At 46.2% G+C, this 12,813-nt stretch overlaps 1 protein-coding gene across 1 annotated transcript in view; it reads left to right on the forward strand.

Annotated features, from left to right (window-relative positions):
* Positions 1–12,813, forward strand: part of ORC3 (origin recognition complex subunit 3) — a 212,760-nt gene that overhangs the window by 144,983 nt on the left and 54,964 nt on the right. Inside the window, exon 13 of the mRNA XM_086926601.1 lies at positions 7,663–7,742. Coding sequence (XP_086782727.1) covers positions 7,663–7,742 — 80 coding nt within the window. The remainder of the gene's footprint in view (positions 1–7,662; positions 7,743–12,813) is intronic.

The following is a 12,813-nucleotide window of genomic DNA, read 5'->3' on the forward strand; positions in this document are numbered from 1 at the left end:
TTGATTACTTTTAGTTATAGCAGAGTTTAAAAAACAGCCTACCGAAAGGCATACAAGAGGACTGGTTCTCTGTTACTGCTTTCAAAGCTCATTTCATTGAGTCATACCTAGCTACATCCTAAAGAGAATAACCAATTTTTCTGATAGTGCGATGGTGCTTGCTTTCTTGCTTTTGTCCTAGTCTATTCCTCATAAATTTGGATGTAATATAATCCTTAATCCTTTCAGTTTCTTTTCAGGCTCAGATTGTGAGTTTTTAAAATTTCTCTTCCAGATCCTTTTTAGGTTTTGCCTACAGTGCGCATGCACTGTCAGCGAAAGCTATTGTTCTAAAAAAAGGCACAATATCTTAATAAGGGGTTAGAGCCCGCCCATTACTTACCTTTGCTTACCATTAGTTGGTTCCCACAGCTCTCTAGTTTCTTTACTTACTTTTTCTCAGGCAGTCTCTTTGCCTCCGAGTTCCTCCTGGTGTCATTCTTCGTTGTTGCTGTGTACCCTGGACCAAGTACTTACAACAAGGGGTGGTGAGGGACAGAGTCTCTGAATTAAACAGAATACTCTCACCCAGTCAAGAGATCAGGGCTAGATCCAACACCGTTTTTTAGCTCACTGCACCATCCCAGTTTCAGAACCTGGCTGTATGCAAATTAGTCTGTTCCTGTCCCAGTGCATGATGGGAACAGGGCAAACCAAACTACAAAAGCCAATTCTTACACTGGGAAGGAAACAAGCTACCGGGGACCGGTTTCTGGCATTTCAGCCTCTTCGGCCCGGCTTGCTTGAATCCTGATGGTGCAATGAGCAAGGGACTCACATCTGAGTATACCCTTCCACGCTTAGGGTGGACAAAAATATTTACAACAAGGGGTGGTGAGGGACAGAGTCTCTGAATTAAACAGAATACTCTCACCCAGTCAAGAGATCAGGGCTAGATCCAACACCGTTTTTTAGCTCACTGCACCATCCCAGTTTCAGAACCTGGCTGTATGCAAATTAGTCTGTTCCTGTCCCAGTGCATGATGGGAACAGGGCAAACCAAACTACAAAAGCCAATTCTTACACTGGGAAGGAAACAAGCTACCGGGGACCGGTTTCTGGCATTTCAGCCTCTTCGGCCCGGCTTGCTTGAATCCTGATGGTGCAATGAGCAAGGGACTCACATCTGAGTATACCCTTCCACGCTTAGGGTGGACAAAAATATTTACAACAAGGGGTGGTGAGGGACAGAGTCTCTGAATTAAACAGAATACTCTCACCCAGTCAAGAGATCAGGGCTAGATCCAACACCGTTTTTTAGCTCACTGCACCATCCCAGTTTCAGAACCTGGCTGTATGCAAATTAGTCTGTTCCTGTCCCAGTGCATGATGGGAACAGGGCAAACCAAACTACAAAAGCCAATTCTTACACTGGGAAGGAAACAAGCTACCGGGGACCGGTTTCTGGCATTTCAGCCTCTTCGGCCCGGCTTGCTTGAATCCTGATGGTGCAATGAGCAAGGGACTCACATCTGAGTATACCCTTCCACGCTTAGGGTGGACAAAAATATTTACAACAAGGGGTGGTGAGGGACAGAGTCTCTGAATTAAACAGAATACTCTCACCCAGTCAAGAGATCAGGGCTAGATCCAACACCGTTTTTTAGCTCACTGCACCATCCCAGTTTCAGAACCTGGCTGTATGCAAATTAGTCTGTTCCTGTCCCAGTGCATGATGGGAACAGGGCAAACCAAACTACAAAAGCCAATTCTTACACTGGGAAGGAAACAAGCTACCGGGGACCGGTTTCTGGCATTTCAGCCTCTTCGGCCCGGCTTGCTTGAATCCTGATGGTGCAATGAGCAAGGGACTCACATCTGAGTATACCCTTCCACGCTTAGGGTGGACAAAAATATTTACAACAAGGGGTGGTGAGGGACAGAGTCTCTGAATTAAACAGAATACTCTCACCCAGTCAAGAGATCAGGGCTAGATCCAACACCGTTTTTTAGCTCACTGCACCATCCCAGTTTCAGAACCTGGCTGTATGCAAATTAGTCTGTTCCTGTCCCAGTGCATGATGGGAACAGGGCAAACCAAACTACAAAAGCCAATTCTTACACTGGGAAGGAAACAAGCTACCGGGGACCGGTTTCTGGCATTTCAGCCTCTTCGGCCCGGCTTGCTTGAATCCTGATGGTGCAATGAGCAAGGGACTCACATCTGAGTATACCCTTCCACGCTTAGGGTGGACAGAAATATTTACAACAAGGGGTGGTGAGGGACAGAGTCTCTGAATTAAACAGAATACTCTCACCCAGTCAAGAGATCAGGGCTAGATCCAACACCGTTTTTTAGCTCACTGCACCATCCCAGTTTCAGAACCTGGCTGTATGCAAATTAGTCTGTTCCTGTCCCAGTGCATGATGGGAACAGGGCAAACCAAACTACAAAAGCCAATTCTTACACTGGGAAGGAAACAAGCTACCGGGGACCGGTTTCTGGCATTTCAGCCTCTTCGGCCCGGCTTGCTTGAATCCTGATGGTGCAATGAGCAAGGGACTCACATCTGAGTATACCCTTCCACGCTTAGGGTGGACAAAAATATTTACAACAAGGGGTGGTGAGGGACAGAGTCTCTGAATTAAACAGAATACTCTCACCCAGTCAAGAGATCAGGGCTAGATCCAACACCGTTTTTTAGCTCACTGCACCATCCCAGTTTCAGAACCTGGCTGTATGCAAATTAGTCTGTTCCTGTCCCAGTGCATGATGGGAACAGGGCAAACCAAACTACAAAAGCCAATTCTTACACTGGGAAGGAAACAAGCTACCGGGGACCGGTTTCTGGCATTTCAGCCTCTTCGGCCCGGCTTGCTTGAATCCTGATGGTGCAATGAGCAAGGGACTCACATCTGAGTATACCCTTCCACGCTTAGGGTGGACAAAAATATTTACAACAAGGGGTGGTGAGGGACAGAGTCTCTGAATTAAACAGAATACTCTCACCCAGTCAAGAGATCAGGGCTAGATCCAACACCGTTTTTTAGCTCACTGCACCATCCCAGTTTCAGAACCTGGCTGTATGCAAATTAGTCTGTTCCTGTCCCAGTGCATGATGGGAACAGGGCAAACCAAACTACAAAAGCCAATTCTTACACTGGGAAGGAAACAAGCTACCGGGGACCGGTTTCTGGCATTTCAGCCTCTTCGGCCCGGCTTGCTTGAATCCTGATGGTGCAATGAGCAAGGGACTCACATCTGAGTATACCCTTCCACGCTTAGGGTGGACAAAAATATTTACAACAAGGGGTGGTGAGGGACAGAGTCTCTGAATAAAACAGAATACTCTCACCCAGTCAAGAGATCAGGGCTAGATCCAACACCGTTTTTTAGCTCACTGCACCATCCCAGTTTCAGAACCTGGCTGTATGCAAATTAGTCTGTTCCTGTCCCAGTGCATGATGGGAACAGGGCAAACCAAACTACAAAAGCCAATTCTTACACTGGGAAGGAAACAAGCTACCGGGGACCGGTTTCTGGCATTTCAGCCTCTTCGGCCCGGCTTGCTTGAATCCTGATGGTGCAATGAGCAAGGGACTCACATCTGAGTATACCCTTCCACGCTTAGGGTGGACAAAAATATTTACAACAAGGGGTGGTGAGGGACAGAGTCTCTGAATGAAACAGAATACTCTCACCCAGTCAAGAGATCAGGGCTAGATCCAACACCGTTTTTTAGCTCACTGCACCATCCCAGTTTCAGAACCTGGCTGTATGCAAATTAGTCTGTTCCTGTCCCAGTGCATGATGGGAACAGGGCAAACCAAACTACAAAAGCCAATTCTTACACTGGGAAGGAAACAAGCTACCGGGGACCGGTTTCTGGCATTTCAGCCTCTTCGGCCCGGCTTGCTTGAATCCTGATGGTGCAATGAGCAAGGGACTCACATCTGAGTATACCCTTCCACGCTTAGGGTGGACAAAAATATTTACAACAAGGGGTGGTGAGGGACAGAGTCTCTGAATTAAACAGAATACTCTCACCCAGTCAAGAGATCAGGGCTAGATCCAACACCGTTTTTTAGCTCACTGCACCATCCCAGTTTCAGAACCTGGCTGTATGCAAATTAGTCTGTTCCTGTCCCAGTGCATGATGGGAACAGGGCAAACCAAACTACAAAAGCCAATTCTTAGACTGGGAAGGAAACAAGCTACCGGGGACCGGTTTCTGGCATTTCAGCCTCTTCGGCCCGGCTTGCTTGAATCCTGATGGTGCAATGAGCAAGGGACTCACATCTGAGTATACCCTTCCACGCTTAGGGTGGACAAAAATATTTACAACAAGGGGTGGTGAGGGACAGAGTCTCTGAATTAAACAGAATACTCTCACCCAGTCAAGAGATCAGGGCTAGATCCAACACCGTTTTTTAGCTCACTGCACCATCCCAGTTTCAGAACCTGGCTGTATGCAAATTAGTCTGTTCCTGTCCCAGTGCATGATGGGAACAGGGCAAACCAAACTACAAAAGCCAATTCTTACACTGGGAAGGAAACAAGCTACCGGGGACCGGTTTCTGGCATTTCAGCCTCTTCGGCCCGGCTTGCTTGAATCCTGATGGTGCAATGAGCAAGGGACTCACATCTGAGTATACCCTTCCACGCTTAGGGTGGACAAAAATATTTACAACAAGGGGTGGTGAGGGACAGAGTCTCTGAATTAAACAGAATACTCTCACCCAGTCAAGAGATCAGGGCTAGATCCAACACCGTTTTTTAGCTCACTGCACCATCCCAGTTTCAGAACCTGGCTGTATGCAAATTAGTCTGTTCCTGTCCCAGTGCATGATGGGAACAGGGCAAACCAAACTACAAAAGCCAATTCTTACACTGGGAAGGAAACAAGCTACCGGGGACCGGTTTCTGGCATTTCAGCCTCTTCGGCCCGGCTTGCTTGAATCCTGATGGTGCAATGAGCAAGGGACTCACATCTGAGTATACCCTTCCACGCTTAGGGTGGACAAAAATATTTACAACAAGGGGTGGTGAGGGACAGAGTCTCTGGTAAGAGTGGTCTGCTTAATTCAGACACTCTGTTCATCACCACCCCCTTTTCTGAATCGTTTTTGGCCACTATAGGTGTGGCAGGGTATACTCAGACATGAGTCCCTTTCTCACTGCATCATCAGGATTCAAGCAAGCCGGGCCGAAGACGGCTGAAATGCCAGAAACCGGTCCCCGGGAGCTTGTCTCCTTTCTGGTGAAGAATTGGCTTGGTAGTTTAGTCTGCCCTGTTCCCATGATGCACTGGGCCAGGGACAGACTGATTTGCATATAGCCAGGTTCTGAGCTGGGATGGTGCAGTGAGATAAATAACGGTGATGGATCAAACCCTGATCTTTGGACTGGGTAAGAGTGGTCTGTTAATTCAGACACTCTGTTCATCACCACCCCCTTTTCTGAATCGTTTCTGGACCAAGTACAGCTTTCTGGAACCAGTGTCCTTCCACTGGCCTCAAGCTCCTGCAGGGCACTTTTGTTTCCACAGGCACATAGAAAGTGACGTGTTCGCAGAGTTTTGACAGCCCTCCCTCTTTGCATAACTAGTCCTCTGGGTGTGCACCAGAATGTCAGTAATGCAGCCTTTCTGCCCAGTTTCCTTATACATGCCCAACCCCCAGGATAATACCTCCTTCCTGGACAGCTGTCAGCAACGTCCACATGTGCTGTGTGCTCTTTCAAGGAGTTTCTTTGCCTGCTGTGTGTGTGGTGCTGATTCCGGCTCCACATCACCTCCCGAAATGATTCCTCCGCTTCCCCCACTCCTTCCTATAGCGATTCGTCCAAGCCTCTGATTGGATTCTTGTGTGCACCCTTGTGGTGTATTGGAATCTGGTTGGCACAACTCATCTGGTCTTTATTTAAGATTTGTTTTGCACCAGGAGTAGCTGGTGTTTTTCCTGTGAAAATGTTGGGTTTTTACAGTGTATCTTGGTCCTTCTTGATTCTCTACCTCTCATGCTATCTGAAATCTTTAGATTCATTACCATTATCCATTATTTCAGCTGTCGTTCTTGTGTAGCGCTTCGACTGTATGTAGACTCTGTTGCCTCACAGGTACTATTCCTCCTACATCTGTAGGTGTGATTATGATACAATCTTGTAGAAAGTCTGGTATATGCCCATAGGGCAGACTAGTTAAAAATCATATTAGATTGATATGCAATGCAGTAAAACCAAGTGTGGGATTTGTGCAGATTATCTATAGGGCATGACCTTTGTTGTAGGTAGACTGAACAGCACACAGTCCGTGTAAAGGGAAAAAGAAAATCAGCAAAGCGTTGAGTGAGTGATAAACATTCCATAATCAGTGCTCAGTATGGACCCGCAAGCTGGTGTTGCCAGAGTAGGACAATATGACAGTATACTTTTCTAGGAGCATGTAGAAGGAGAAAAGATTTTGTACAAGAGTTTTCAAGAATGACTGAGAGCGGTGCAGAATTTTTCCTCTCCCCTTTTTACCAGTTCTGTTAGACTAAAGAATGGAATAATTCCCTGAAACAGGCTTGGTGAATGTAGGTCCACACTAGCCAGTAATTGGTGATTCAATTAAGCAAAGACTGTCTAAACTATAATCAAGTAGATGGTCATAAATTAAATGTTAGATTTTAAGAGATAACCATAAAACAGTTAAGAAACCACACTGTGCTTTACGCTGCTTGGAGCTTTAAGTCTGCACCTTCCCTTTCTCTGTATATGTTAGAGGAACAAAGCCTTTTCTATCGTTGCAAAGGAAACAAATGTAGAAAGTTTCGACCTCTAAGCATTGCTGTACAAATTAAGTCCAACCTCAAGAAGGAAAGAGCAGCTCAGAGGATAACTGATTATGCCCACCTTGAGGTCCCAGAGATGTAGACAAGCATTTTAGGTTTGTGTCCACAGCCAGGTAATGAATGGGCACAGATGAACTTGCCTTTGGTGCACCCACTGCTCACGAGTTCTGTGTCGCCATGACCTGTTTAGAAGATCCTCAGAATACCCTAGTTAAATAAATACTTGTATAGGAGGGCCGAACAAAAACCCCTGCCCTAAGTCGAGTGCTTTGAAAGGGGCTTGAATAAGAATTCAAAGCAATAGAATGGGAAGTGAAGCACCGAGTTCAAAAGGCTCCCACAAGCTAACCTTTCCTCCATATACACAATCTAAACCACAGTGACTGAGGCAATATCAAAGTTTTAAATGTAGTTTTATAAAGTGTTTTATTATTGCTTCCTCAGGAGCTTTACAGTGTCTGCTGGTCCTGGGGTAGACTCCAAGTGGACTCTCACCTGTAATGTAGAGTGATCATTTGCCCATCATCTGGGGAGACAGGCAGTTGGTAGGGGCATGGTGAGGTGTTGTGGGCTCAAAGCTAGTAAGGAAAGGATCCTGACAGCCTGGGGGGGCACCAGGACAGTGGGTCCTAGTGGCGCTACACCTGCTACATAACAATGGGATGGCCCTCAGCAGTTTCTGAATTGATATATAGGGTCACACTCTTTACTGGTACCCTTGGAAATGATTGTCCCGCAATCTCCGTTACATGCATTGCAACTGATATCCTAGCTGATTAATGTTCACTTTATTGACTTCTTCTTTGTCACTTATGTTCATGTTTTGTTTGTGGCCTTTTTTGTTTGCAGATCAGAGAGCTACATTGCACATGTATGGAAAAGGATGTCTGGGAATCAGAAGAGTATGTGTCAGCCTTCCAGCTACTCAGGTAGTTCTTCAATGAATAGGTACATTTACCCTGCAGCCTTTGTTCCCGCAGGGAATCACAACGCGGTCGTTACAACTACTGCGTTGTGATTCCGCATACCATTACTCCGCAAGTCAGAACAACGACTTGCGGAGGGGAGGCGCTAGATGTTGGAATAGTATAATTTACTATTCCAACTCCAGTCTGTGCGGACACTGGGGAAGGTGTTGGATTTTAAATCCAACACCTCCCCCCCCACCCTCCGCAAGTCGTTGTTCCAACTTGCAGAGTAATGGTATGCAGAATCACAACACTGTCGCTGTAACGACCGTGTTGTGATTCCCTGCGGAAAAAAGTTTCGGGGTAAACATTGTTTACCTCTTCAATATTGTTCAGATGTTTCATTTGTTTTATCTCCACAGTTTCAGATGGTGTTGTCGGTTTTGCATTTGATGCAAGCTCCTGGTCGACTTGTAAATAACTTTACTCAGTGTTTCGTTGTCCTCTATGTAGCATTTATTCTAGTTTACTTCGCCACCAATATTGCTTCTTTCCAGTGAGCTGCTAAATGGTTGAAGCGCATCAGATGGGAATGTAAATGCTGACACATGTTTGCACTGCTAAATAAAAGATACAAATATAATAAATGAAATGTCACATTAAAGATAAGTGATGATCTTGAATGTTCAATTCATTACAGTTCTGGTGATAAAATACCATGAATTCTTTTAACACATTGACAATGCTTTCTTCTTTTGATCCCAAATCATGGATCATGTGTCAGAATACAATTAGAAATATTAGTGGCAACTATGTTTCTCTTTCTCCTTTTTGGAAACCTCAGTAGTCATATAAACAGAAAATAGGCACACTTTCCAGTGTGTACTATTTATGCATGTGGTTGCAATTTGCGATGGCTGTTTATATTACAAGTATATTAAACATGGCAAGCATAGTGCCGCTCAAGTTTTTGTAATGCAACAAACTCTCACATATAATAGGGACTACTTTGGGTAAAGGATAGTATGACGTATTTGGGACCAAGAGTTTGTGTTCCAATGTGCTGCTTATCATTTGAAAAAAGTTGCTTAGTACATATAATAAGTAAATGACCATATTATGAGCTGTTTGTGGATGAATGAAAGGATTGGAAATGAGAATATTACTTTTAATGACAAACCAATTTAAACAACCCAAACCATATGGACGGAGATAGTTAGATTTCAGTGATCACAGAAGTAAGCTTTCAAATCATTCTTGCATTATTGAAAGGAAGTCCACTGCGAATGGAGTCTAAGTCTAGATAGGGATAGGCCTTTACAATGACCAGCAGGCTGTTCTAATAGCGGTCAATAGTCCTCTATGATGGGAGTGTAGGGCAGTATTACTGATTTGTTTTAAAGGCATGCAAACCAGACTCTACAGCTTCGTCCATGCTTCTGATCACTTTCTGGGTAATTGTGGTTTAGATAAAATGTAATACACATCTGCTCAAGCAGAAAAGAAGTAAGACATTACAGTATTTTAGTTACTTAGGTTTTTCTCTTCAGCTAGAGGCTCTGGCCTTAATGAGGCAAAAACTGTAGGGCAAGTAACCCATGTATTCTGTTTTGGGTATCCTGCATCCTAAAAGCTTGTCTCATTTAAGAGATCCAGCTATCACTAGTAAAAGAATACTCAAAAGAAATCTCCTCCTCCAAATTGGATACAAACACATTTTGGAGGTGGGGGGTGTTTATTTGGAGTTTTATATAGGCAAACTAGACCCGAAGGTATTATAGTTCCCATATGATGTCCCTTTTATATTGCACATCCACTGATGTACAGATGCCAACTCGCCTATATTGCCTTGCAAGTCTAGTAGACATAGCGTCAAGTCCCCTCAAATAGTTCTTGTTTCCTCTTTTTTCTCCCTCTGGAATTGTTACATGAGTTCCTGAGACGTGGTTGTCATGAGTGCAGGATCCTTTTGTTTCTTGCCGGACGTTCTGGCAAAGGCCATTGTCTTATTTTCCTTATCGTTCTTCACTCCTTTTGATGCTAGCATGTCCTTTGCTAATGTGTCAATGTCCCCTACTGACTGCCATGTAGCACCCTTCTCTGCTTGGGCATGTTCGCTCTTGGTGTGAGCTCCTAAGGTATTCTTATGGACTATTCTCTGGTCAGTCGGAGAGATTTGCTGTCACTCATTCACTCTCTCTTTCTACAGGTACCTTATTGTTCTCTAGAAGTGGCCTAATGGGTACACCTCCACCAGACTTCACCATGAGCTGACCCCTGCATTCATGGCCGAATGAAGGCCCTTGCTCCATTTTCTGCACTACACTAGCATGTCTAGTTGCTTCTATGTCCCTTGCATCAGCTGATCGGTTCTCTGCACCTGCACAATTGCCCACCCCTGGCTCTTGGCAGCGTTTGAGTTCAGGATTAGCTTCATGTGTATTTACTCTCTTCGGTATCACTAGCAGCCTGTCCCGACCTTGTCCTGGAGCAATCAGGCTTCCCCGACCCCCGCCTGCCCCGACATTGTCCAGCATTTCGGGCCCCCGTCCCCCGTCTGCCCCGACCCCCGCCTGCCCCGACATTGTCCCCCGGAGCCTTAAAAAGGCGACATATGATAGTCACAGCAGTGCATTATAATGTAAAACCGTCTCACTGTATTGCAACTATTACTCCAGCCTTCGCCTGGAAATTACCATTTCCATGTGTTTAGAGTGGGGATAAACCGAACCAGATTTCCTGGCTTTCCTTCTGGCTGCCTGCTTTCCCCGCCTGCCCCGACCCCCGCCTGCACCGTCATTGTCCCCAGGAGCCTTAAAAAAGAGACATATGATAGTCACAGCTGTTTGCTTTCCCCGTCCACATGACAAGTACCACGAAAAGAGGGCACATTTAAGCACGGACCCGAGGTTGACGGATCACTTTCGCCTGTGGGGTCTCTTTGAGCGGGGTTTACCCTTGACGGAGCTCGGCGTGCCGAGATTCCAGCATGGTAACATAATGCCCGCGTGTCAACCTAAACCCTTAAAGCTGAAACTCTGAAACACTGGCGCTCTGCAGTTCAACTTCCTGAGCTGTGTTTGAGGTAAAACTAATGAGCGTGATCGTGGTAGTTTAGAGCCTTACATCACCTTGTCCCCCGCCTGCCCCGACCCCCGCTGCCTTACCTCAGCCGCTGCTCCTCAGTCCACCGCTCCTCGCTGCCCATCACCGCTCCTCCCCGTGCCATGTCCGCCGCTCCTGGACGCCGCTCCTCCCCGTGCTCCTGACGTCAGCACGCAGGTCGCAGCCGGCGCTACTTCGGGTGGACTACTTTTTTTATAATGTAAATTTTTTAAATATATCAATTTTTTTTACTTTATATAGCCTATGTCCATCTGCACACCCTGAGGATTTCAACGATGTATCGGGTGTGTGGATTGGTGCTGTGGTTCCCGAGTTTACCCGCCTCAAAGTTCTTCCTTTATAATAGTAGTATAGATTACTCCTAAGGGGAAATTTTTAGGGCTGTTGGCGACAGCAGTAGGGTCTGAAGAGCTGAGTTCACCCACCCACTTCTAATCTGATTGTCCACCCAGGGCAGTGTCTAGGATTTTTGGGGACCCGGGCAGAAGGGGAATGTGGGAGGCCTCTGTAATTTGCATACAAAGTGACACATTCAGGGCTGTTTGCATCGCATTAAATGCCCCTGCTTCTGAAGCTGCTTTATGCAGACCCCTCCTGGGCTGCAGCCCCTCACGCTCAGCCACCTACAAGCACTTCTGAAATGTTCAGGGGCCCCCTCTCCTGGACCGTTTTCAATGAGATATCTTTCTTTCAATTGGGAAGGCAGGGGGCACAGGAGGACTATTGTCAAATTCTCTGCAGCGCCTTTAATTTGCTGCAGAGTTCCTGCTCAGATGCTTCCTGCTAGTTGTGAGTTACCTCAAAGTTGCTGAATCAAGATGGGCCCTCTGTAAGACTCTGTTTGGAGGGCCAGGGGACCAGCGGGGCCTACTGGGCCTCAACTGGGGGGGTTAAGGTTGTTTGCCTTGGATGTACGATGGTCTGTCCTAATGTGGTTCTGCAGGCTGTGCCAAGTATAACCCCTTCAGCACTTTACTCCCAGTGGTAGTGATGGTGAGTAGTCAAAGGCTTCTCAGGGAGGTAGTATGTGGGTGCACAAGCTACGCACACAACATACACATATTCTTTACAAAAGACAAGTATATTTATTACACACTAAATAGGGCACACTAATGTATTCAGGATTCAAGGGGATGGGTACAAGTCAGTTACCTCAGTCACGCTTTCCTTATTGTTGCATCTGTGGATGCTCAGTTGGTTGAAGGCTTTTCCAAAGGGTGTTGAATGTTGCACTGGATCTAGCAGCTAAGTGGGTTGTCCACAGCTCAGGTCATGCTGCAGTCGTGCACTTCATGGCACAGGGATGTTGTACATGCTACACTCAATTACTTGGTACAACAGCTCAGGTCATATTGCTGCAGACAAATCTGGTGTAGCAGCTAGGCCTCGCCACGTCTTCAGATTAACGAATTGCAGGAGAGTCTCTGGCCTGCCAACACTGGGGAGCAGAGATCACTCTCTGTATTCCTCCACTCCTGCAGAACCACTGCGGCAGGGTCACTCTGCACCTCGCTCCTCCTGGACAGACATTCCTCCTGCAGAGTTGGCAGGTCCTTCCCTCTCTTGGCAGACAGGTGATTAGCTATTGCACCAAGGATTTGACTCTGGTGATGTGCCCTTACCTCTGGGAAGCCAGCTGTCATGTGGACACTACTTCAGGTTGCTCAGTAGTACTTAGCGGAGCACTCCCTTCCTTAGTCAAATAGAACTTGGAACTTGAACAACAAATTGGTCAGTGGCTTCAACTTTTATACATTCAAAGTAGATTTGGGGATGTGAATCCACTTCCTGCTCTTTCAAAACCGGTTTAATGTGGTTCTCCTTTCAATTGGCCTCTTCAGGCTATTTTCCAGATACATTTGTTTTGTACGGATGCTTTTCATTGCGGGGTAGTTTCCTGTCTGGAGCACACACAACAGAGGCGCAAAGAGGTGTGAGCTTTCTTCGCCTGGCTACCATCAGCCAC

This window comes from Lissotriton vulgaris, chromosome 6, assembly GCF_964263255.1.
Source record: "Lissotriton vulgaris chromosome 6, aLisVul1.2, whole genome shotgun sequence".
NCBI lineage: Eukaryota > Metazoa > Chordata > Amphibia > Caudata > Salamandridae > Lissotriton > Lissotriton vulgaris.